The 24962-nt window shown below is 41.6% G+C and overlaps 2 protein-coding genes across 3 annotated transcripts in view; both read right to left on the bottom strand.

Moving 5' to 3' along the window:
- MYOM3 (myomesin 3) overlaps positions 1-10543 on the bottom strand; it is a 30708-nt gene extending 20165 nt beyond the window's left edge. Inside the window, exons 1-7 of one of the 2 annotated variants that reach the window (XM_080379840.1) lie at positions 8381-10543; positions 6142-6268; positions 5916-5990; positions 5077-5236; positions 4671-4828; positions 3438-3533; positions 2700-2788 (exon numbers count right to left, since the gene is read on the bottom strand). In XM_080379840.1, the coding sequence (XP_080235966.1) occupies positions 2700-2788; positions 3438-3533; positions 4671-4828; positions 5077-5236; positions 5916-5990; positions 6142-6248 (685 nt within the window). In that variant the 5' untranslated portion in view covers positions 6249-6268; positions 8381-10543. Of the gene's footprint in view, positions 1-2699; positions 2789-3437; positions 3534-4670; positions 4829-5076; positions 5237-5915; positions 5991-6141 lie in introns of both variants that reach the window. The other variant, XM_080379839.1, reaches the window with a different exon arrangement.
- A 39-nt stretch (positions 10544-10582) lies between these two features.
- On the bottom strand, positions 10583-24940 carry IL22RA1 (interleukin 22 receptor subunit alpha 1). The gene is made up of 7 exons (XM_080379670.1): positions 21245-24940; positions 18965-19097; positions 18079-18260; positions 16683-16867; positions 16072-16207; positions 15701-15822; positions 10583-15090 (listed from the first exon to the last, which is right to left on the bottom strand). Exons 1-7 carry the CDS (start codon positions 21285-21287, stop codon positions 14062-14064), a joined length of 1830 nt encoding a protein of 609 aa, XP_080235796.1. The 5' UTR covers positions 21288-24940; the 3' UTR covers positions 10583-14061.
- Positions 24941-24962: the final 22 nt, after the last annotated feature.

The following is a 24962-nucleotide window of genomic DNA, read 5'->3' as shown; positions in this document are numbered from 1 at the left end:
GCAAGTTATGCTGAATAAAAGCATGCATACAGGGAGCTACAACTTTTGTCATATAAGTGTACCAGTATGGTACTGTCCAGATTAGAAGCGTGACGGTCTAGGATCACCCAGAACTGTAATGCTTCAATTATGTCCCTGTTTGGAGACAGAGGATGACAGCTACTCATTGCCACATACAGCACAGAGAAGGAAAGAATAAAGTGCTGGTGTCAAGAACATTACTGAAAGTGGGATTTGGCCAAACCCCTGGGTTTAAACAGCATTCCCGGGGGATGATGTGAGTTTCTTGAAGACTACCAGTGACTGGGACTTCAGGCTTTAACCATAAGAAAGGATATCTGTCCTGAGGCACTGAGGTAATTCCTGGAGCTGAGGGAAGTGTGTCCCCTACTAGATCACTTGTTTCAACAGCCGTGGGTTCCTTTGAGGCATCATATAAGAATGCTGGCCCGCTTCTCTGGATCTAGCCTGTGAGAACTGCTGGCATCGTAGCACAGAATGAAATTATTTGGAGCTGAAAACTAAGAACTGATGCACTTAACACAGGATGAAATTGAGATACTTTCTTATCTTTATAAGCTACAAGAAACACACATAAAATAATGCCTATTTTTTCAGTGAATGAAGCTTGGCAGTAGCAGAGCTCGCTCAAAAGCAAAAGATGAGGACTGAGTATTAATAGCTGAAGAGGAAAGAAATAGAAAGTGCAAGAGGTAAAGTGCAGCCTCATCTTGGGTCCCTTGAGACCCTTACTGATGTCGTTAGGGAAAGTGAACTTCTGCTGTAGGAACCACGGATCCCAGAGACCCTCCCCTGGCATCAAGGGCATTCCAGACAGCATGGGGCCAGGAGAAGAGATGCCATCAGCCTGCCTGGGGGATGAGGAATGTTTCCAGTGGAGGCAGGATTAAAGCCTTGGTGTAGTCTCTATTTTCAGAATGTTAAATGCAAATAGCAAAAGGAAGAATCATGTTACTGGGATGGCATTAGACAGAGTCAAAGGAGAAGGAACACCGTGGGCCTCTCACCCGCAATCACAAGGAACAATGTTTGCAAGCTGTTTGAAATGCTGATCAGGCCTGATGAAGGACAGTTGAATTAGGCACTTAGAGGTGAAGAGAGCAGTCCCATCCAAGGTTTTCTGTGATAGACCACAGCCTTAATTCTATCATCATGCCTGCTCTGGTCCTAAAGATTCTGATGGGAATTGGGAGGAGTATGTGATTATTGCCATGGATTATTTTTTTCAGACAGCTGCTTCTGCTTTATGGCAAAGGCCCAGTTCCTGAGTTCAGGACATACTGTAAGAACCTCTGTAGAACAGGAGCATTGTGCACCTAGTAACTTTTTCTGTATTTCTGCATTAGCTTAAGGGGAATTTAGGAATCTGGGAAGGCTTGCAACCAAAGGTTTTCTGGGCTGTTATACATGCCCCTCTAGAACTGGTGTATATGTGCTGTATATTTTCAGATATGCTGAATTTTGACACTGTTTAATTAAAGGATCTGAAAGATATAATAAACAATACACTTCTATTAAAATTCTAGAGTCACATTCTTCTGTATGCATATGTATCCCCAAATGGTTATTAGATGTGATCAAAATACGGCATGCAAAGAATAAATATGACAGTAACATAACCCATGGCACAGCCAAGAATATGTTAAAGCACTAACAATAAATATACTGTCTAAACCAAAGAAGACCCCTTCTGTCTGAAAAAATAGTTCAAGCTGGCTTTGCAGTTCAGTGGGTTGCAGAAACCCATCTCTTCCTGACCAGTAAAATGTCCAAAGCAAACCTGTTCCCCTCCTATTCATCTGTGACCATTTGAATTGCCCCCCAGACTCTGTCAGTCCTGCTGGAGCACTTAACTGTCTAAGTTCTGTAGGACTGTTCTGTTCGGACTTTTTATGTCAAAATTGGGGGGTTTAATATATATTTATATATATTTACATAAATATATATATATATGTAAAATGTGAACAGCTAAACTATGATCCTATGAGAGTGCACTGCATATTTCTTAAACCTTGATATAATTTCCCTTTTGAAGTACTGGTAGTTTACTTCCTTCACCATAAGCCTGGATTTCGCTTGTGCAGAATGTGAATCTACCCAGTCTATGTCAGTTATTTTAAGAACAGCACAGATCAAAAAAGAAAATCTTGTATTTGCTCTTGGTAGTTACTGATTTGAGAGAGAAATAGAGTATTCTTTGCAATATTGCACTGAGAGAACCCTTTGAAAGCCACGGTACTTGTTAACAAATTTCTTGTTTATCTTTAGAAATGCTGCAGACTCTTTCTAAGCCTGTTATGTATTTAAATGTATGGCTGTTTCATATCAGTCCAGAAGAAGTAAGTACCTAAATTTAGTAAAATTTTAGCACAGTGGGGGGACAGCTGTGTCCCTGGAATCTGAAAGATTTTTTCTGACTCCAGAAGTGACTGAGAAAGAGAAGCCATTATATCAGCCATATACATATTAGTTAGTGGTAGCTAAGGATTATTTTAGCCAGTTGTGCTTTCTCTTCACTAATAACTGAGAGCAATTCGCCACTCCTTTTAACAGAGTGCTCACTTCTTTGTTTTTCCAAAGTGCTTGTATGTTCCTATGATATAATGTATAGCATTAAAAATATTTAAAAAAATCTAAAGAATTGGAAAATTTAAAACCAAAGGAACATTTATACTTACTCCTGACAAGCACTGTAGCAAATGAATAAGCCTCGCCATATTGATTCTTAACTTCAACACTATATTCAGCAGAATCTTCCATGGAGCATCTGGAAAAAAAATATTTCCCCTCCTTTTTAGCTTTCAGTTACTGTTCATACTTCACAGGAAAAAATCAAAGGGTTTCTCCTTTAGTCCCAGAAGTTAGAAGTAGATATTTGCTTTTCATCAAGAAGCTGCTTTTCCTTTTGATTACAAGGATTTCTTATAGTTAGTGGTCAGTTTTTTCTCTTGCTAGCCAGAAGCAAAACATTTCAAGTAACGAACAAGCAAAAGCCCTGTGGAACACTTAGTTCCACCAAAGATATGCATGTATCTTTATCACATGTATAGGTCACAGAGTTGAACTAATCTCAATTCTGATTACATTGATCCATCCTAAATCCATTGGTATGTCTGCTTGTGAGGTGCTCTTAACGTGCATGGCCTTACCCGGAATGAAAAATTCTGGCCATACCTAAAAAGAGGAGCAAAAATAAATGAGGCTCTAATTTTTTTAAAATTATTTTTGAAACCTTATGAACTGCTGTTGAGATTGCTTCCTAATGTCAAAGGTTTAGCTCAACCACAACACACTAAAGTCAAGCAGAGATTCCAGAAGAATTAACTTTTTTTGTTTAGCGTACACAAACTGGGCATTTCTGGAGAGCGCATCTTACTCATCTGAAAAAACAACTCAGGCAAGAGCACATACATTACCTGCTGATATGCAGGGTCAGCATCCCAAACTTGTTTTTTATCCTGTATTTTCCTGCTGGGGCTAGGCGAGGATCGATACGAACTCCATTTTTATACCTGGTTGAACACAAAGGAAACATGCTGCTTAGGAAAGAACGGAGAAACTGACTGGTAAAATTAACACTTTATTTCAAAATTAACTACATTGAAGACAACAGAGGTACAACAGAAGAGAGGAGTAGACACAATTCCTTCTTTTACAGGTCTCCCACATCAATCCAAACCAGCCTTGCAGCTAACCTAGATCCCCTCCCATAGCCCTGGGTGTGCTCCTTCCCCAGGGCTGCTTGCGGGCTGCCTACGGGTGGCTTAGCATTGGCTTGTTGCTTCCTCCTCAGTTTATGCTCCCTGCTTTGCAGGTTGTGTGAGGGAGTTAGAGCAGCTGTCTCTTGCTTCTTTGTGTTCACTGGGGATCTGTGGGAGGTTCATATTCTCTTTGCTCTTTGAATAATTCAAGGAGGTTGTTCTGGAAGGACACAGGACATCAGGAGCTCTGACAGTAGCAGAGTTAGCTGCCTACGAAGTCATTAGTAATCCAAATGTTTGCATACTTCAAACCTTCCATGGGAGGAATGGTCAATCACTTTAACAAACCGATCAAAGTACAATTTGAAAATTGTTTTTTGAGGTGGTCTTTTATTTTTTTTTCTATCCTACTGTTATTAATAGTAAATGCTGTCGTCAGGCCCAGTATGTAACACTTCCTCTCCTGTAGTTTGGTAAATACACAAAACTGAGTAAATGAAACGGTTTCTATTTTACAAATTGTAGACGCAGTAACAGTTTAATGCTAAAATTTGCATGGTAGACAAGGTAGCTAAGCTTTGATGATGTGTATGTGTGCAGTAATTTAATGCTGGCAATAGACTCTGGTTTCCAAGATTTAAATCCTGAGCTTGCCTGCAGGATGGAGGACGGCACCAAGGGAAGCAGGGAAATCTACACAAGTATCAGTCCTGTCCCAGAGGGACCCCCACAGGACTGTCCACTGCTTCCATGGCTCACTGAATACTTAATTTCTTTACTGGTCCCAACAGTGGAACTGGAGAATTGAAAGTGTTTCCTGTAATTTCTGAAGCTCTCGCTTCCTTCCTTCTTTCTAGCAGGACACAGATGTTAGTCCTCTGGTTGCTTCCTGAAACACAACAGTTAGACCACATGGGCAGCATGAGTCACTGCTGTCAGCTGACATACCAAGTAACCTGCGGTGGTGGGGAAGCCAGGACTGTACACGCCAGCATCACTTCCATCCTCTCCCAGACTGCATGTACTCTGAGGGGAATCCAGAACATAGGTGGGCGTCCTGAGCGCAGCTCAATGTATTCCTTCTCCACACGTGCCTTTTCTACAGCCTAGGACAAGGATAAACTAAATAAAGGCAATAGAAAGGGATTATGTTCTAATTATACATTCTTATACAAAAGGGACATGTGTGAATATGCTTCAGTGGCAGGAGTATAAGGTCTTGTCCTTATTTCTAATGGCTTTGATGTTGTCCTAACACCTGATTAGGTTTAGTATCCTCTCCAGAATGCTAGTTAGTCTTGGCAATTTTAATCCTGTTGGCATTTCTGCTACTAATAGAGATGTCTAATCTGACCTTCCTCCGAAGGGCCTTCCGGTCAGCTCTCACACGCAGCAGTCTGCAGTTTTGAATAACCTCCTTTTCCAACTTTTCCATGTCATTCCCAAACCGAATTCTCTTTTGCCCCCTCTGTTCTAGCTCTAGGATGGCAGCCTCTCTTCTTAGCTTGTAATCCCTGGAACACAGGATGATAAAAGCCAACTGAAGTTAGGATAATGCTTTTTATTTTGTTTTGGTCTTTTTTATTGTTGTTTTATAGCACATATTTTTGGTTAAATCAGAATAAGTGTTAAGGACAGAAACATCATCTCGTATGCCATGTGAGTGGGAATGTCAGGCAATTATGCCTCATAGGAATCAGCAGTACTACCATGAGAGATAATACTTTAGTGGCACAAGAAGGGGACCCAGTATTTGACCACTTTTAGTCCCAGGCAGTGAACTGGAAGAGGATTAAAGGGAGGAGGGATGTTCCTAGCTACTTAGGTTGTTCAGCCATCACAGAAGGATGGACAGCAGGATCATTGACCAGATTTTCTAGGAAAGAAGGAGAGTCCCATCTGTTACTATTAATTTATTAATCTTACTGTATTTTCCATTTATTCCTATGAAATCTGGTTTCTCTTAAGCCTTTGCTTGTGAGCAGGGCAATATTACTCATTATCACAAGGCGCTATAATTTAATTTCCTGCATTTTAGTTGAGAACTGGGGATTTTCTTTTTAAAGGAAGAACCTCTTGATTGAACCTGCTCTTTTTGCTTCCAACAAAATGAGTTCGAAACTGTGAGCCCTACCTACAAGGGTGATGTTGCATACAATGGTTGTATTTGAGTTATAATGATTTCTGACTTACTCTGGTATTTCGGAGGTCAAGGCAAGGGCAGCTGCTATCGATAACTCTGAAAGGCTGAAAGTCTCTTCTTCCTCACTTCCAAAGGCAGGTGCACATAAAAGAATCCAGACAAGGTTCCATAATTTCATAAACTCAAAATTCAAAAAAATCTGTCAATGCTCTGTGCTGAGTATAGAAAGTCCTGTCTGGACCCGATTTACTCGGCCTGTCTCTAACTCTGGCTTACCTGGATTTGAACTTTTTCTTTCTAGTTGTGGAGGTCATTTGCAAGCTCTGTTGCCTTTCCTCCTTTTGCTCCTCCTCTCGGTGGTGGAAAAAGGTTCGGGTTCCCATGCTGGGAAGTCAAAAATGACCTTTCTTGCCGGGAATAGAATAAAACAAAGTCACTTTCAAGTCAGACACCTTAACAGGATCTCTTTAAGTTATCATTAAGTCCTTGCTTTGCTTTGATGTTCAAGGGCTGCGAACGACAGTTCATATAATACTGTCTTGTGGCATTCAAACTATGAAGGGGGTTTGCTTTGTGATGCTCCTGTGAAAAATGGAATCAGATGAAGAAATTAATCAGTCTTTAAAGGCAGCTGAAGCTGTAACAGAACAGTAAGTAGGCAGCATTTTGTGGGTAGATTTGTTTTCCTAGGACTGATCTAATGCTCTAAATCTGGTGGGTATTCCTGCAGGGAGTTCCATTAGATCAGCCCCCCAATATAGCATGCAAACAAATGAGGAGCATCTTGAAAAGGGGGATCAGAGGGACATGGAAGATTAGGGACAAAATAAGGTATGGAACATCAGATAGTGAGATATGGAGTAAAAGTTTAGAAAGTAAGTGGATTTTTAGTCTGGAAACTATATTGCAGAGGTAGCTATGATACCAAATAGCTCGTGACCTGCCACCCAGGTTGTGATCTCACTGTGTTCTGACCCTGCCTGGATGATGAACATCCTGCAACGCTGCTGATCCAAACACAGCCTGCTGTGCAGAAATCACTTGGTGTCTGTGGTAGTTGGAAAATCCGAGTGGATTTTCTGGAACTAACCAGTTCTAGCTGCTGTTGCCCAAACAGAGCACTTCTTCAGCCTGGATTCCCATCTGCATATTTAGGCTGCTGAAAAGAACAGTTACCTTTCAATACTTTAAGAGGATAATGCTTTATTCAGTCCTTTGATTGCATCCAGAGGGATGAGTTGTTTCTTCTTAGGTCTTAGAAAAAGGTTGATAAATCATGGAGAAAACATAGTGTCCTTCAGAATGTTAGCCTTAAAGGAGCTGCTTAGTAAACAGCATGGTTTTCCCCAGTGACCCCTCTCTTACAGGTGAGCAAACGTCAGCACTCTTGTATCCCGTTCACCTCCTGTATTAGCTGGTAAAGAACTAGACTGTTGCTGCAGCCTCTCCTCTGGGAATAAGCAGCATGCTGCTTTTAGGCACTGACTAATGAGTGGGCATTAAGCAAAAGTAAATTTTAAAAGTATATCCCTCCTTATCTCATTCTGTTATGCAATTGGTTCAGAAACATACAACACAATCCTTAAACTGCTCAGATTTTCAAGTTCTAAGAGCTCAGGTTACTTTATAAAAACAGCTTTGGAAATGTAATTGTTGCTAAATAATATTTGTTCAAACATACTTGTAAATCTTTCCCTAGCTCATGTTCCGTTATTGACATTTTCCCTTGGTAAATTTTGCACCTGGATTTCAGTTTTATTGCTTTCTGATCCTAAAATGATAAAAGATACAAACCCCTTAGCTTTTACTAGTAGTACAGTTTTCTGTTAATGTAAACAAATGTCTTAAAAACAGTCCATGGAAAAGCAGTTGTATGGAAAGGCAGAGTTGTTGTGGTAAATGCAAAATATCCCCAAATGCAAATGAAAATACAGAATTATCCCAATAATATTTCCTTAGTAAACACCAGCTTTGGAAGAAACAAAGAAACATTGGCAAGTATAAGAAAGAGAAAATAAAACAGGCTTTTACGGAAAAAAAGTTCTTTGTAATTTCATAGAATACTACTCTTTTCAGGACTGTTTCAGCTGCAGAATGACTACTGGGCATCAGATCTTTCTTTCCGTGTTCATGGCTAGTTACCAATCCAGGTTAATTTTTACTATACAATGTTTTTTATTTTTCCCTGGAAAATTTTCAGTGCTTTGTAATCTGGTATTCATTGTAATGATACAGAGTTCTGATCTAAAACCTACACTTTTCAATCCAAGTATATATTTTTTCTAAACAGACCAGTAAACCAGAATAGATTCTTGTGAGAAAACATGAAATAAAACAGTATTTTCAGAAGAACAACACTGGAAAAACAGTAATTGCACTTTAAAGCAGATACAATCACGAAGCACAGTCTATTTCTGAAGTGCAATTCAAATAAAGTGATCATACAAAATAACTGATGTTGCTATGAAGATCTTACAAAATCTTATTATAAAGAGTAGTTTATTTACAAATAAACCGAACTCACCCTGTGAAGACTACAGTGAGAGTGCCTGTCCTCATGAAAGAGAAAGGACAAAGGAGCGTTTCCTTCTCCCTGTTGATGACACTAAGAATGACTCTCCCCAAAAGAATGTTCCCCATGTTTGAGTGCCCATCCTGGAGTCTTAAATATAGCATCCTACCATGCCATCGCAGTGACAATGGGGAGACCCATGAGGCGTTACGCAGTTGTAGCTGTTTAATGCAATGGCAACTAATTGCAAACTCTTTGAGATCGGGCAAATTATTGCCTTGCCAAATGATATAAGTAAAGACAGGTGCCGCCAAAATTCAGACATCAGAGTATTGGATTATCCTCTGCTCATTTAGCATAGAAGCTCACAAAGCATCTAAAATGAATTATGGATATTTTAATTTCCTCCAGGAATTTCCCTTGGGTTAACTTGCCATTGCTGCATAATAGGGTGAAATAATTTACTTTGACATCTCTTTAGTGAATGCCAACTCCAGCCAAATTATGTCAGTGTATAATTAGATCAGGAGCTAACAGCAGCTCTTATGTTTTGGTTGGCTGCGACTACTATACTTCCCTTATTACAGGCAAATGAAGGCTTGCTGCTGCAATAGTGCATGAGCTTACATATCCAGCTGCCCATGGTGGTATCTAAGAGTCTGGGGTGGGGTAAAAGAACGGAGACTGCTGTTTTTCCATTTGTTTGAGATGGTAGGCTTGCAGTTTCAGCATTCGGGATAAACCCTTCCCAGCAATGTGAGCAGCGTGTGGTATTTTTTGTGGCGTCAGAAGGAGAAATGAAGGTTTGAAAGTAGGAAAGCTCTGAGGCTGCAATACCAGTGTTTTCCAGCTAGATTTTATTAGTTGAGGAGTGACCACATCAGTAGTGGGCTTCTCAGAGCTGCTAGAAGGCTGTAAAGAGGATGTGTAAGAACATAAAATTGCCATACTGGATGGAGCTGAAGGTCTGTTCAGCCCGGTGTCCTGTCTCTTGAGATTGGCCCATAGCTTTTCCTGAGCTGGACACGATGATTTATTGTTGCTAATAGTCCTACCCCTATTAGATTGCCTAATGCCTTTTTTGAACACTTCCTGATTCTGGCTTCCTCAAGCCCTTGTGGAAATGAATTCCACCATCAGATTCGGCACAGTTTGAGTCACCCCACCTCTATCAGTAGGATACATTTCGAAGAACCTTTGTTTGCTTCACCATCCAAATAAAACAAAGATGAAACCCAGTAAGATCAGCACTAGAACTACAAGGACACACTTCTGTGTGTGAGTTTATATACTGGCTGTGTTTCAGACACTCCTAAGAAAGCAATAAACTGGTACTACTAGGCAGGCATGACTGAATACATTTTGGTATAAGCTGAGCTGTCAAAGTGAAGGAACACTTTTCTTTCATTGGTTTTGAACAATTGCACAACCGCTTGAGTGCTTTCCTGAATTTTGTATTATGAGAAGCAATGAGTAATGATCATCTAATCTGCTTAATAATAATTTCTTTCATTTTTGTCATATCAACCCTCTGTTGTATGTTTTAAGAAGAGCCTTAACTTATGCTCTCCTCATATGGATGCTGACCACTTTTCTCACCTTTGTCTTACAAAAATATCTTATAATCATGTTGCACAGCTCTCACTATCTCAGTCTGAGACGAAAGAAGATATACAAGGACATTTAAAATCCTCTGAACCAGCAAGTGTAAGGCCACTGCTTAGCACTGTAATCCAGCTGCAGCAGTTCTGCTGCATAGAATCATAGAATCACTTAGGCTGGAAAAAATCTTTAAGACCATGGAGTCCAACCATAAGCCTAGCACTGCCAAGTCCACCACTAAACCATGTCCCTAAGTGCCACATCTGCACGTCTTTCAAATACCTCCAGGGATGGTGACTCCACCACTTCCCTGGGCAGCCTGTTCCAAGGCTTGACAACCCTTTCGGTGAAGAAATTTTTCCTAATATCCAACCTAAACCGCTCTTAGTGCAACTTGAGACTGTTTCCTCTCTAGAGGAAACCTAGATCCTTCACCAGCTTCATTGCCCTTTGGACATGCTCCGGCACCTCAATGTCTTTCTTGTAGCGAGGGGCTACACCTCCCCATCACTAATGGCAATACTATTAGGCCAATCTGATGCCAGAGCTAAGATATAATGTCTATTTTATCAGGATCCCTATGGCAATACTATTAGGCCAATCTGATGCCAGAGCTAAGATATAATGTCTATTTTATCAGGATCCCTAATATTTTCAGAGCTGCCCCTCAACTCTGCTTCATTCAGAATTTGGAGCTTTTAATTTGTTCCTTGAGTAAGAATTTCTTCAAAGAACTTGTTAAAAAATTATTGGTGATTTTTTATAGTCTTCAAACAGGGCACCTTTCGATGCCAAAGAAATAACGAGCAAATAATGAGGGAGAACGTGAGGCTGGGTCTGCAGTGTTATGTTCATCCCCATGCAAGGATCCCTGGTGAGCTACAAGCAGGGCTGCTGGTGTGGGGAGTGGCTAAGTGACAGCTCCCAGATTTAGCTGAGAAGACAAAGAGTAATACTGTGCTATAGGGTTACAGCTGCCATCTGCTATGCTGATATCCTTGTGACAACTGGAACTGCAATGCTCACCTGTCATCGTCGTGATATCTGCCTAGGAATAAGCACGGTCTTTGTGGCAAGGCACTTCTAGTTTTTGTTATCTAGAGCTATCAAAACTGTTATCTGGAAAAGTCAAGATAAATGAGGAGCAGTCTGTTAGCTACAGATGGCTTGCATGGGAAGACCTTTGAAACCATGTTGAAATCCTGCTGTTTATCTGAAAATGTCCTTACACAGAATGAGAATGAGATAATTAGGTCCTACTGTAGCTGTTTGCTGTGATGCATTTTGAAACATACAAGGCTATCAAATTGATTATGAAAAGCAATGAAGCAGAAGGCAATAAGGTCAGCACATGTTGATGGGGGATGGATGAGTGCTTTCCTTGCACAGCTATAGTAAAGTTCAATAGTGTCAACATCTCTTTCCAAGCTTTTCCAAACAGAAATAGTTTTAGAAGGGATGATTTTCCTGTTTAGTTTCAGAGGTGACTCAGGAGACTAGAATTGATCTCCTCCTGCTTAGTATATCAAGACCTAAAAGGTAAATATTAACTTAACTGTGATCAGAGCAGGAAGTTGAGAATATCACTGTCAATCACCCCCTTAAAGCATGGCTTACAGTCTCTCTCTGACTGCATTCCCTGTTCGTTACAGTTGCTGCTGTCAGGGATAGTACAGATGAGGATAGGATGGGGCAGTAGCTGGGTTGTAAGCCTTTAAGATCAGTCCTGCCATATGCAGCCTTTGAGTGTAGTCAGAGGCAATGTAGCTTTTCAGGTATTTGAAGTGCCTGAAGAAGATACTGACATCCCAACTGTGGGACACTTTGCATCTTTAGGCAGCTACATACATTCTAAAAATCTGGTCCTAGGCTTTCTGTGCCTCAGTTCCCATCTGTCCTCCTGGGGCACCAAGATGATGCATTTATTAAGGGCTGAACATGATCAGACCCTGAGGCAGGGGTTCTGCAGGAGGATTTGAAAATATTTTTAAATAGGAAATGCATTTTTTAGCAGCATCTTCAAATGCTTTCCTAAGGCCCTCTTCTCTTCTACTCTGCTGCCCATACTGATCCTGTGCTGAGGGTTATGTTTCACAACATGAGCCAAAATGTTGACATTGTGGCATTTGATTATTCCCTGAGTAGCATCACTGGGAATGTTGTTGACACGAGATATGCAGCCCACAGGCAACTCTGAATAAGGTAATTGTATCACTGGCGTGAAATGCAGCCTCTCTGAGGGGGAGTTAGTGGGGTCTCACGGGCTACTGCAACTCCTATAACTACAGCGTTTCCATGTATATTGTTTTTGATGGTATAGTTTGGACACAGAGTACATGAAACAGCTCAAACAACATTCCACAAAACCTTTGATACTGAATGCTATGAAGCAAAGCTAGCACAATGGCAATGTCCTTCTGGGTTGCTGCCCGGACCATGCACATACTCATACCTTTCATACTCTGTGCCATGACACCTCTTCACCACATCTGGCATTTCGACCTTTTGGCCCCATATGACATGGCCATAGTGCTTTGTTTGTTATTGATGCTGGAGTTAGGAGCTGAACCTTTGCCTGTAAAGTTTCCTAGACTATTCCTTTAATCCTGGGTTGAATCATCAAACCACTTTACTTCATAAGGCTATGGGTTATTTGCAAAATCACACCAAAGCAAGTGGAATTCAGCCTTTAGTCTCAGCTTCCCTGGACTGAGAAAACACCTAAATGTGCTCATGGTGAGAACAGCTGAGTTTTGTTTCTGGTCAGCCTTTCTCTGGCAGTGCTCTTCAAGTGCTTCCCCACACCATTCAAAGTCTTGCTTATTCCTATAAATGGTTTCAGTTCTCCTCTAAAACTGATGTCATCAGACACTCACACTTTTTCACCACACCAGTGGAAATCAACAGGCTGAACTATGCTTTCTTCTTAATGAAAAATAACTGTCTCCTCTGTCCCCCAAATAAATACCATTTAGCTTGCTTTTGGTAAAGGTGCGTTGCTAAAGGAATCTGGCTCTTGGTTTACATTGATTTTGGTTCACTCCAGCCCTGGAGGTGGGTGTGCTGGTAACAGGAGCAGAGGAGGGCAGTGCAGTTGTAGACTCCTCTCTATCATGCAAATGGAGCATGTTCCTCATCTAGAATGTCGGTGAAGGGTGCGAGGAAGTAGCTCAAGACCTCCCTCATCTCCTTTGTAGATGACCAAGTGCATGAACTGAGTGAAATTAGTGTAAATTGAGATTGAGGGTTGAACTGAGATTACTGTAAATCCTCACATTCTTGCCTATGTGGAATGTGATCCCAGGTGCTTCATCCCTGTGGACTTCAAGGGATAAAGACAATGTGTGACTATATCAGAGAAAGAAATGAGGAACAGCTGAGAAATATGTCAGAACTGGGCCAAGACTGCATTCATCTGCTGCAGAGATGCAGAAGTTTTTATCTTTCTATAAGCACTAGAGAGCAAAGCAGGATAGGGGACGTGTAGTTTTACAGAACTGCTGCATCAGGAGCTATTGCCACAGTTTCGATGACTGTTTTAAAGGCAAAGTCCACTTCATGGAAGTAGCCTATCGTTTTGCACAAGTCATGTATCCAAGGGTAGAACACCAATATATATTTAGTTCTTTTACACTACCATGAGACACTTAATTCTTTTAGGCTGGCACACCTCTGCACCTGAATTTCCTTAAAGGGTGGATATATCTTAGACCTGGATCTTTGGTGTTGGTAAAGAGCAAATACAGTTTTGGTTGTGAATTTTAGTAAATATTCAGTAAATTGAATCTGGAATTTGAACTTCAATCTTAACTCAGTTTTTAAAGTAGTCCAATTCATAATAAATCTGAAGAATATGCAAGAAATAAAGGCCTATTATTTAAGTGATAGGATACAGTATTACAGCATACCAAGTAGTAATTATATCAGTAAATATATCTATCTTCATGACAGAACAATAGTGGAAATAGTCTGACAACTCTGTGCTGTGTTAATGCATCCAAGAATAACTATGTTTATTTGCGGGGTAGGCTACTATTTCATGCAAGCAAACATAATCTGGATTTTAATATCATTGAGTCATCCTAATAAAACTCTGTGTTTTCATCCTGATCCCACAGTACTTTTAAGTCCAAATCTTTGAACAGCATAGCAAGAGGAGTGCCATTGTCCCAGTCTGAGATAGTGTCTTGGGACACAACATTATTCAGTTCTGTGCAACTTAGCTCCTTTGTTGCTGTTAACGTTTCTGTTTCTTGAGTCTCTAGGAACTGCAATTTATTTGCAGAATGTGAAAATGAATCTGGCAACATCCACCGCTCTGTGTTCTTCTCTCCAGGGAAGTTGTTACCAGTACTGACTGAGAAAAGGAGGGCTGGTGATAGAGACGACAGCGATTCATCCTCTGGAACATAGTCTGTGTCAACTTTCACTGAAGACAGTAAGAGTGGCAGTTCTGTTGTCTGTTTTCTATAGCATCCTCCTTGTTCCAGCAAAGACAGTGACAGCTGGGGTGCATGCACTTTATTTTCCATCCCCTCAGTCTGCAGCTGCAGTTGCTGTGTTTGCCCAGGGCTCCCCTGTAAGAGAACTGACTCTCTTGTGCCACTGCTGTTCCACAATGCCAAGACTGGCCTCTGTTCTTTGTAATTCCAATGGCTGCAGCTCTTGCCCAGCTTGTGGGTTATGAGCTTTCCACTGACAAAACTATCTGGAGAAACTTCCTTTAGCATTTGGTTTGGCTGCAGATTCTTCTTGTCAACATGGTCTGTGCCTTCGACACACACCCCATAGGTTAGGGGCAGAACGTTGCTGGGTACAGCAGTAGGAAAGCTTTGCTCAGCTGTGGGAAGAACATAATTATTAGGAGCTGTGCTTGCCAAGCAGGGTGCCTGAGCGGGCGGCTGGAGTGTCCCTACGTCCCTCTGTTGCTGATAGGCAGTTTCTGGTGGACAGAAAGACCATGGTGGCTCTGATGCTCTGTCCACATGTTGGCTGATCTGTGGTAACTGCACTTCAGGGATGAGAAGTGAAGGTTTGGATAAATTGATGGGCTTTATAATATGCTCCACTGTCAGTGTAAGAGGCTGGAATGATGAAATCCCTCTGAAGTCCTGTTGAAGTAGATAGACAAACATAAGTTATTAACGAGAAGCTGTGACTTTGAAGATTTGCTTTAAATTCTTTAAAATTTTCTTTGGGGAAATATCAGTAAAAGCCAGCAATAAGCACTGGGGACCAGCTCTTTTGACAAAAGAACTCTGGTTTTTTCCCTGAGGAATGCCCTTCAGAAGAATACAGACATCTCTCATTATGCATCAGGACAACTGTGCAATCCTAAAATATGAGAAAGAAAAAAATCCTGCTTTAAGTTTTGCAAAATTTGGCCTAAACCCTGGAGCATGGAAATAGTTTGGCCTTAAGCTCATTTAGCATGCAGAACCAAGGCTTGGAGATGGATAGTTAAGAAGATCCAGAGTTTCAAGAGGAACTAGTGATTTAGGATGCCTCAGGTTTTAGCTACCTAACCTGATACCTCCTTTAAAGGGGCCCAGACTGGGGGAAGTTCTGAGCACCCCTCTTTAAACTACCAGTAGTCTGCAGTGATTGCCTAGACAACACTCGTCTGCTCATTCATCCTGCTCAATTAGCAATGTTTTTTAAGTGCATGCATATAGTCCCAAGCATTTTAAAGATTTGCTGCAACGGCTTAAGAACACTTACCAAAGACATAGGCTGTGCGCTGTGTTGCTTGACATATTTGTAGATCACATAACTAATTGCAGCAAACACCAATCCAGCACAGAACGTGAGTGCCACGAAACAGTAGAGAAGCCATGTATTGTCTGGTTAGGGGGGAAGACAACAAGTGGAAAATGTAGCTTCAGAAAGCTGGATTAGAAAAACTGTCTGATATTAGCTAAATTATGTTATAGATCTAGTCTCATGGGGTTAGATTTTTATATTAGGAAGGTCAGTGTTGCTTCAATTATCTTTAGCAAGGCCATGTTATTTTATAACAGCTGAAAACTGGCCTCTTCTGTGTATCCCATATCCTAGCTGGACTTTCAAATTAGCAGCATTAACAGCCTCACCTGCTAGTGTTTTAACCCAAAATACTTGAGATTTGCTGCTTCTCTGGAGCAGAGAAATATATACTGTTCCATTATATTCAGTGTCTGGGTCCAAGTTGGAAACTTCAAATTCTTTGTTGTGCTCATTCTTTGTCCACTATATAAAATAAAGGCAAATTCTGTATTTTAGAAAGATTAAATGCATACATTTCCTTCAAGTCAGATTGAAAAATTCAGCATAAAATTTTATTTACTAATAAGGTGTTGTATGACTGTAATAATTCTGTATATATGGAGTTCTAAATACATAATTTTCTTTCTACCACTACTGTATTTAATTTTTGCATTGTGGTTCCTTAAGACTTGAACCAATTAAGTTGATCTCTTTTTTAGTCTCCAGCAGTCTTACTTTTTGCTACTTATAAGTATCCTTGGAAACTCCAGTTTCTTTTCCAGAATTTGAGAGGAATGCTTGAGATTCCTCTTGTCTACTGAGAGTCAAAGACTCTGAGACTTGCCCTTGTGCATCAGCAGTCTCATCCATCATGTATAAGCTTGGAGGTCCTTCTCCATTTTATGCGAAATGTGATTTGCAAAAGATGGTGGGCTAGTGGCCTGAGGTTGTGCTTTACCTTTTGATGTGTCCTTTGGTTGAATATTGTTAAGTGATAATCAACAGCACCAAATTTACTATAAATGTCTTCTACAGTTAGCTGGTGGTCATCTTCACCTCTTAGTGGAGTATAGGGAGGCCGTATAAGAAACTTTATGGACCGTACATAAGGAATATGCTCCACCACTGGTGCTCCAATAATAGCTAGAAAAGATAGAACAGGCAGTGTCAGCTGTTAAGATTAAAGCTGATACATTATCAGATCATCTTGTACACACACCTCAGACTCACTTTTGTTTATATACAAAAAGCTGTATTTCACTAAGCATAGGAGAAATCAGGCAACTGGAGATATTGTCTTCCCTTGGGGTCCTGCCACCTTTAGCTAGTGTTTATCCCTAGAAATTCTCACCCCAAGATTTTCCTTAGGACCATATTCTCACTGCTTCCATGTTGCTTCCCTGTCCCGCACAGGGACATCCTGCTTCATGCATTTGTGATGAGTGTGAAATCCCACCACAGGGCACTCAGTTAATTGCTCCCTAAATTCCTATTCCCATCCTACATCAGATTTTGCCTTTAGAGGAGTTCAGCTCTTTTGTACCTACACTTATCTTCAGCGAAAGGCATATGCTACACCAACATTTAAACAGTAGTTTAACCCAGTCTGTAACAGCGTATTTAAAAGCAGCGGTCAGTATTCCTCCAAGGCCAGGTAGGTTGAAAACACCAAACTGAAAAGAACAGCTCTGGGACGTAGGATCATCTCACTGTGGGTGCTAATGCCTATGCTGCAATGAAAAGTGAATGTTTAAAGATCAAAGCAACCTATGGCTCTTTCATAGCTTATTTTGTGCAAAGATCTGAGGGCTCTGCACCATCATTGACTGCTAATGCCACCTCGAATTACTCCTGACAAAATATGCAGTGGGAACATTTTAGTCACGGAGCCAAAAAGGCTCCCAAAGGCTATGTTGTGTGTCTGTGGTAGAGATCACTTAGGGGTTGGGAACATTAGGTATCCATTGGTCTGGCTGCTTATCCTGATTTTCAGGAGTTCACATTTCAAGTTTCTGGGACTCTATTACTAGCTGTCCTCAGGCTGCCCATCACGTCTCCTACTAGTTTCCTTCTGCCCCTCATCAGCCTTAATAGCAGCTCTTACTTCAAGGACATCCGGCTTTCTCTTTTCCCCTCTAATCCCACTTCAGTGCTGGACCTGAGGGAAGGCCCAGCCCATTTGCCCATTTGCCTCCTTGCCCAAAAACAAGCTTTCTTCAGGCCTTCACTCCCTTCCTATCCAGCACAGAGTCTTGCAATACTGAAATTAGAGGAAATACTCTTGTAAACATCAGTGAGACTTGGAATGAAAACCTAGCAACCAGGATTTAATAGCTTTCAGCAGCGGTACGTACTCTCTTTTCTGGGTTCAAATCTTTCTGAGCGTACCCAGTCGGAGGAGCAGTAGTTCTGGCCAGTGGCCCTCACCCTTGCGTAGTAATGCTCCGTGAAGTTTTCTGTTTCACGAGTGAGATTGCAGAAAGGCTGTGTGATACTCTGGCATTCACGCTTGCTAAGCCAGGATTTTTCTCCATACCTTAGGACAAAAAAAGCTTTTAGTCTGTTTGGTAGTACAGATACAATATTACCCCTCCCCAGAATGATCCAGCAGTTTGTAAATTCATTATTGCAATTAGCATGTGGTGAGGAATGGAATGGCAGAGAAACTTGCGCTGAACTAGAGCCCTTAATCCATACCTGTGGATGGCTATGGCGAGGATATCACCTTGAGGCAGTGTGCCTTATTTCGGGGTGCACACAGGAGTGTCCCTGTGACTCGGTGGCTCCAGGGTTCTTTGCCCAGCTCTGACACTGAATGATTGCATGCAAGTCTGCTGCAGCGTTCGCAGGCTCACCCAGCAGCAGCAAAGCTATTGTGCAGCACTGGTCTGATTTCTACTAACTCTAGTGACTAAGCCAGAGGAAGGCATTTGCTACCATCTGTTTTTACAGGTGAGGAAACTACAGAATAGAGAGGAGGAAGTTGCTGAAGGCAAAGAGTAGCTCAATATAATAGAGTAAAGCAACCCAAGATGTGAAAGTATTTGCATAACTGAGCATTATCTACCAGTTTAAATAATCCAGTCCTTTACTGAGTTCTTGTCTAAGCAAATCCATTTCCCTAACAGTAAAACAAGCAGCAGAAACAGCAAAATCTACTTTTCTTTCTTGGCCCTTCTCTCTCTGAGAACAGTGGCCCTAAGAACAACAGAACTCCAAAAAGAAGCAAACTTCACATACTGTTTATATTGGACATCAAATACAGTGCCAGCGGGAATATCTGCTTCAGTTTCCCATGTCAGGATGTTCTCAAAGTTTGTAGAAGAAAATGCTGCACGTTTCAGACATGATGACCTCTCAGTAGTCACAATGCCTAGGGGAGCAAAGAAACTGGTATTAAAACGGTTGTTCTGGCATCTCAGCCTTCACATGAATATGGGTCCAATGCTGATCAGCTTTTAAGTGAACAGAAATATCAGGCATGCCACTTCCAATTTGCTGGAGATGGGCTGCAAAGCATTGCTGTTTACATCTTGCAGATTGTTGACTCATCCCAAAGAAATGTAACTCAGGAATTTTTACAGAAAGGCCTCAAAAACTCAAGAGTCAGAAAGAGAATCCTTGAGTTCTTTGTCAGGTTTCTTTTAAAGCAGTTAAATGGCTGAAAAATGAAGAACAATAACCTGTTTTCAAGGCTGGATTCATGTCTATGAATGTCTCTGCTTTCTGCCCCTACTTCAGTGATGTGCTGAGATCACTTGCACATCACTGAAGATGTGACTGCCATTAACCTCTCATGCTCTGTGTTTTATTGGATGGAGACTGCCTGTACAGAGTGACATGCAAAGTCCTGATGACTGGACTCTGATCTGGGTGTGCCAGGGTGAAGGCAAACAACTCAGCTCCCTCTACCTTTTCCCATGGAGGACAGGTTCTGACTTTGGTAAACAGAAATGTCACTTCCCCCTGAAAAAACCCTTGTCTGAGCTGCCTCTGTAGAGCAGGACACCACCACAATCCACGTGCAGCAAACCAGCTCTGAGCAGGCACTGCAGAGTAGTGTCCTGGGGACTTTTTTTTGCCTCTCTTTTGTCATGAGAATACACAGTGCAAATTTTTCTCAAGAGTCATTCACAAGACTTTCTAACTTGCTGAGTAACTTTCAGAATTTATAAGCTTTGTAAATTTGAATTATAGACACATCCTCAAAGACAAATAATCTGTACATTACTCAAGTCTTGGTTTGCAGTATTGGTAAACACCTTGAAGATACGTGGGCTTCAGCCTGCACTTGCTGAAAATGAACAGTCCCATTATGGTGCTGGTAAATGGGCACTCAAAATCAATATGAGTTCCCCCCATGAAAAAATGGTGTGATAAGCAAGTAAAAGTAGCACCATTTTACAGATGGGAAAACTGAGGACCAGAATGGGAGCACCTTGGACAAGATCACATTGAGCATCTGTGGTAGAGCAGGGACTAAACAGCAACAGTTCCTAGATCCTCGCTTTAGCTTTCCCTCCAGCTGCCTCCATGGAGTATTGGCAGTTTAAAGTAGCTTGCTGTATGGGAGGAGAATTAGGCAGAAAGGCATGGATCCTGTTCTCAGACTTGTTGTATATAGCATTTTGGCAGGGAAGCTACACAAAAATAGACTGTAGCCTAGTCCAGATTTCGTCCTGACTTCATCTGCAGTTCAACACTTGCCTCTCTGCTCACGCAAGGCTCAGCACAGTCTTCCTGGCGAGGCAGAAATGCAGCAGTTGGTATAAATAGGAGAGTTTCCCTGTCTGAGCGCCATGAAAATTGAATCATCAATATTTGATCGTACCAGAAGCAGGAAATCTCCATCTTCCCACATTTATTGATACTAACACACAGTTATGCAAAACAGTGTATCACAAGCACAGTCAAGTGTGGGCAGGGAAAAACCAGGATATTTCACAGTGTGAAAGTCCCTCTGTTTTAGAAGTTTCTGAAGGCACCTTCCCTACTGTATAAGAGCACAGACATGAGCAGATGAATGACAAGATTGCTTGCTGAAAAGCTGGCATTTGAAAACATCGCAAGTTTATCCTTGATTCTCCCAGAAGTGAGTTTGCCACATCTGGAGTAGGATTAAATGTTTTTTAGGGATACATTATTTGTTTGTACCTCTTCTAAAGTCAGGGTTGTTGTTGTACTCATTCATGTCTCCACTCAAGACACAAGGGGACTGATCAAAGGTCCCCTGAAGTCAATGAATATCCTTTATTCCTGTAGGATTTGGGTTGTAGCACATCAGTGGCCAACACTTTGAAGCCAAGGAATCTGTTCTTCTCCCTATTAATCCTTAAAGTACTGAGCACACCAACTGTACTTTGAAAATATTAAAAGGAGAGAGCAACACAGAGGAGAGATTTTGAATAACCTCATTCTCTAGGTTTTATTTCAGTAAACATGATTGAACTACCTCTCATACTACAGGATCAAAGAGAAACAACCACAGTCAATGACAGGAAAAGAGAAGTCAGGACTTACCAACCACCGAAAATATAGCCAAGATGATCAGAAATTGCTTCATGAATAAATATCCAAGCTGGGCTGGGAGAGCAGGCAGTTGATGCTGTGTGCAGGTGAATCACCTTTTATGGGAACTGAATTCTTGTTTGTGAGGCCAGGTTGGGTTTGTTGCTCAGTAACAGGCTGCAGAGCTACTATCCTGTCTGCTTTCGGATCCGAGATCACCAGCTAAAGATCTGTGCGCATGTGTACGAATGTAAGAGTGACAACAGGAACACCTCTCCCTTTCTGAGTATGCACACCTACATGTACAAAGGTGCACAAGCCAGAGGCTTAGAAAATCCCCAGCTTTTGAAAGACAGCCAAATACCATGTTGCTGATAAAAAGCTTCCTGCCTGAAAGCCCTCACTGAGGTTCCTCAGTTTTGGGGCTTGCTTTTCTGGTCAGGTAACTTTGTCTTCTTAAAACTCTAGAAATTAAAACTTAGTGCTGGGCACCTAGTTGGTTTTATAACTGCTGCAAGCAAGACACCTATTTCCTTAAGAAATACCTTTGAATACTTTCTTGGCATGGAAGTTAGCCAGATCACTAGTTTTTAAGCTCTTCTGTTGTTCATACTGGCCTTGGACGGGAGCCAAAGGCATGTAGCCTTGCTGCATAGTGAGCGAGGCACAAGCTCCTCAAGTCTGCCATGATGCTGCACTACCAGGTGGCCGCAGAGGTTCTCTCATCTGAGGTAGAAAGGAGGTAGCCTTTCCATAGGGGGAGCACATGCTGTTCTGTGACTTTCCTCAGAGGCCGCTGTAGACCTACAGTTTATTTTTGTGTTTGCTTACAATATATTGCTCTGTTCTGAGTATCATGAGTGCCATATAGTAAGAACCAGGAGTTTGTATGAAATCTAAACAAGAAAGAGGTATAGTTCCTTTTCCATAGCATCCTTAGCTTTTTAGGGTAAGTTACGTTTTCAGGCTTTTCTCAGAAAAGGGAGAGACATTTCCTTCTTTGGTCAAAAGTGAAAACTAATTGCCTGTCTCCAGGAGATGCAGATTTAGAACCACCAGATGTATGTGACATCTGAAAAACTGATGCAGATGCATACTGCTTATTTTACCCAAGATGTCCTAACCAGAGAAAGCTTCATACATACAGCCTGGATTTGAGGCTTAGGAAACTCCCTTACCCACTGCTTTTGAATTTTTATAGTGTAGCTATTCCCTTGACACAAACTGGATAACCTCCCTGGCTTATTTCTCTGGCTTACTTTATCCCATGGTCGTAACTGCTCATAAAATGAGGAGGTCCTCTCCTCCATTTTGGCTAGGACTAACTGGACCATTGCATAAAGCTGAGGTTCCACCAAAGCAAAAACAACTGGACTGTCTTTCTGAGCACTGAGAACTATGCAAATTGTGATTACTTCAGTCCTAGAAAAGCTTTTACAGAAATATCTGCCCTAAACCACATAGGACAACTGTGCATTAGACAAGTTCCTTATGAGCAATGTTCTTATATTGTCTAAAGCATATTTAAAGCTCCTAAATGCTAGATTTTTTTCTTATTATTACAAGTGAGTCCCACAAGCAAGATCACACCTGCAGCCAATTTAATCAAAATACAAACTACCTGTGCTTCAGAAGCTGAAAGCACACTGTTTTCACTGATCTACCCTTGTGGCCAAACGTGATAGCAATTACTACCCCTTCTGCTTACCTCTTCATCTCATGGATTTTCTGTTCCTGAAGTTGCTTCTGTTCCCTGCCCTGCTTCAGTATTACCGGAGCTGTATGTTTTAAATCATACCACTGATGCATAGCTGTCATTTTGTCTTTCTCATCTCACTTGGAAAAATGCAGAAGCCTCACAGGTTTATTAAACAAGACATACCTATCCACCAGTATCACCTACATCTAATTAAGTACAAACTCTCTGGGTGTTTCCTGAATAGCTTGCTAAAGTATTTCCATTTTTTTCCTTCCCTCACGTCACTGCCGCATGCTTCTGCAGTGTGATAGGGCAGAGGTAAGGGAAATGGTAGTGCACCTGAGACTTTAGTTTTGAGAATATAACTTAAGACTTTATTTCTTCCCTTATTTCTAGAGAGACATTACCTTTTGAATAGCCCAGGAAACAGAGTTGAGGGGCAGCTCTGAAAATATTAGGGATCCTGATAAAATAGACATTATATCTTAGCTCTGGCATCAGATTGGCCTAATAGTATTGCCATTAGTGATGGGGAGGTGTGAGGTTTGGGCCCCTCGCTACAAGAAAGACATTGAGGTGCCGGAGCATGTCCAAAGGGCAATGAAGCTGGTGAAGGATCTAGGTTTCCTCTAGAGAGGAAACAGTCTCAAGTTGCACTAAGAGCGGTTTAGATTGGATAATAGGAAAAGTTTCTTCACCGAAAGGGTTGTCAAGCCTTGGAACAGGCTGCCCAGGGAAGTGGTGGAGTCACCATCCCTGGAGGTATTTGAAAGACGTGCAGATGTGGCACTTAGGGACATGGTTTAGTGGTGGACTTGGCAGTGCTAGGCTTATGGTTGGACTCCATGGTCTTAAAGATTTTTTCCAGCCTAAGTGATTCTATGATTCTATGATAAGATAAGGATCCATTGCTCTGGAAGAGGGAGCACTGTGTTTTGTCCATCCCTGACCCTTTTGCAATGGTAGGCAGGTCTCAAGCCCTGGTGAAAGAAAACATGCAGGAGTGGGATGCTGCCTCCACCAGTAAAGCTCAACTATCGTGTAGCCTCTCCCTCAGTTCCATCCTGAGAAAACCTGGACAAGCCAAAGAACTGATCCCAGGCTCTGTTTGCAGAGCTGTGACATGCCAAAATAATTTTGTAGGGGTTACACAACTTCAGAGCTTCCTGTAACTCAAAGCTTGGGGGTTTTCCCTTGATTGCACAAGAAAATGGGTGGTGAATGTAGTTGGATGATCTGTATCTCTAAATGAACTGGAGGGATTACAGTGCAGGATGTACCTAAGGACACTTTACAGAGCACAGGTAAGACAAAAAAGGAAAATTCTAGCCGATGAATCTTTTCTCCTCCTCCCCTTTTTACTTTAATTCAGTACGTTAATTAGTACATCTTGCTTTCCTCTTTCAAAGCAGTTCCCAACCCTTTCTGTAACCTCCTACGTCTTTCTAATCATAGAACCACAGAATGGTTTGGGTTGGAAGGGACCTTAAAGGTCATCTGGTTCCAGCCCCACTGCCATGGGCAGGGCCACCTCTCACTAGTCCGGGTCGCTCAAAGCCCTGTTCAACCTGGCCTTGAACACTTCCAGGGATGGGGCATCTCTGGAATATTGTTCTCTTGGTTCTCTGAAAAGATCAGCTTTAATACCCTCCATCAACACCCTTCCCTCATCTGAGACAACTCTCTGAATGCAGAGCATGGCTGCTGTGTGTCTCCCTCTTTATTTTAATGCTTTGCTTTTCTGTGCGTCCTTTTATTGGAATAAAATGGGAGAGTATGTTTCTGTGAGATGTGAAGAGCGCAAATTAAAAATACTCTGAAAAGACCAGTATTGCCCAGCCAAGGGAGGCCCTGTCTCTCCTGTGCCTTTTGCTGGTTGACTTCTGCTTTGATTCTTTGCTCAGAGAGATGGTCACGGTCCTGGTCTTTCAGTGTCTCAGAGTGACCTGGCTGGGAAGTCTCATAGGCTTCCGCTCAAACCAAAACAGTAAGAAGCACATGATGGGGTCCTGTTTTAAAATGCAATGTTTT

Source organism: Falco punctatus (assembly GCF_963210335.1).
Source record: "Falco punctatus genome assembly, chromosome: 3".
Classification (NCBI taxonomy): Eukaryota; Metazoa; Chordata; class Aves; order Falconiformes; family Falconidae; genus Falco; species Falco punctatus.
The sequence above is the reverse complement of the archived record's forward strand: the minus strand, read 5'-3'. Positions and strand labels throughout refer to the sequence as shown.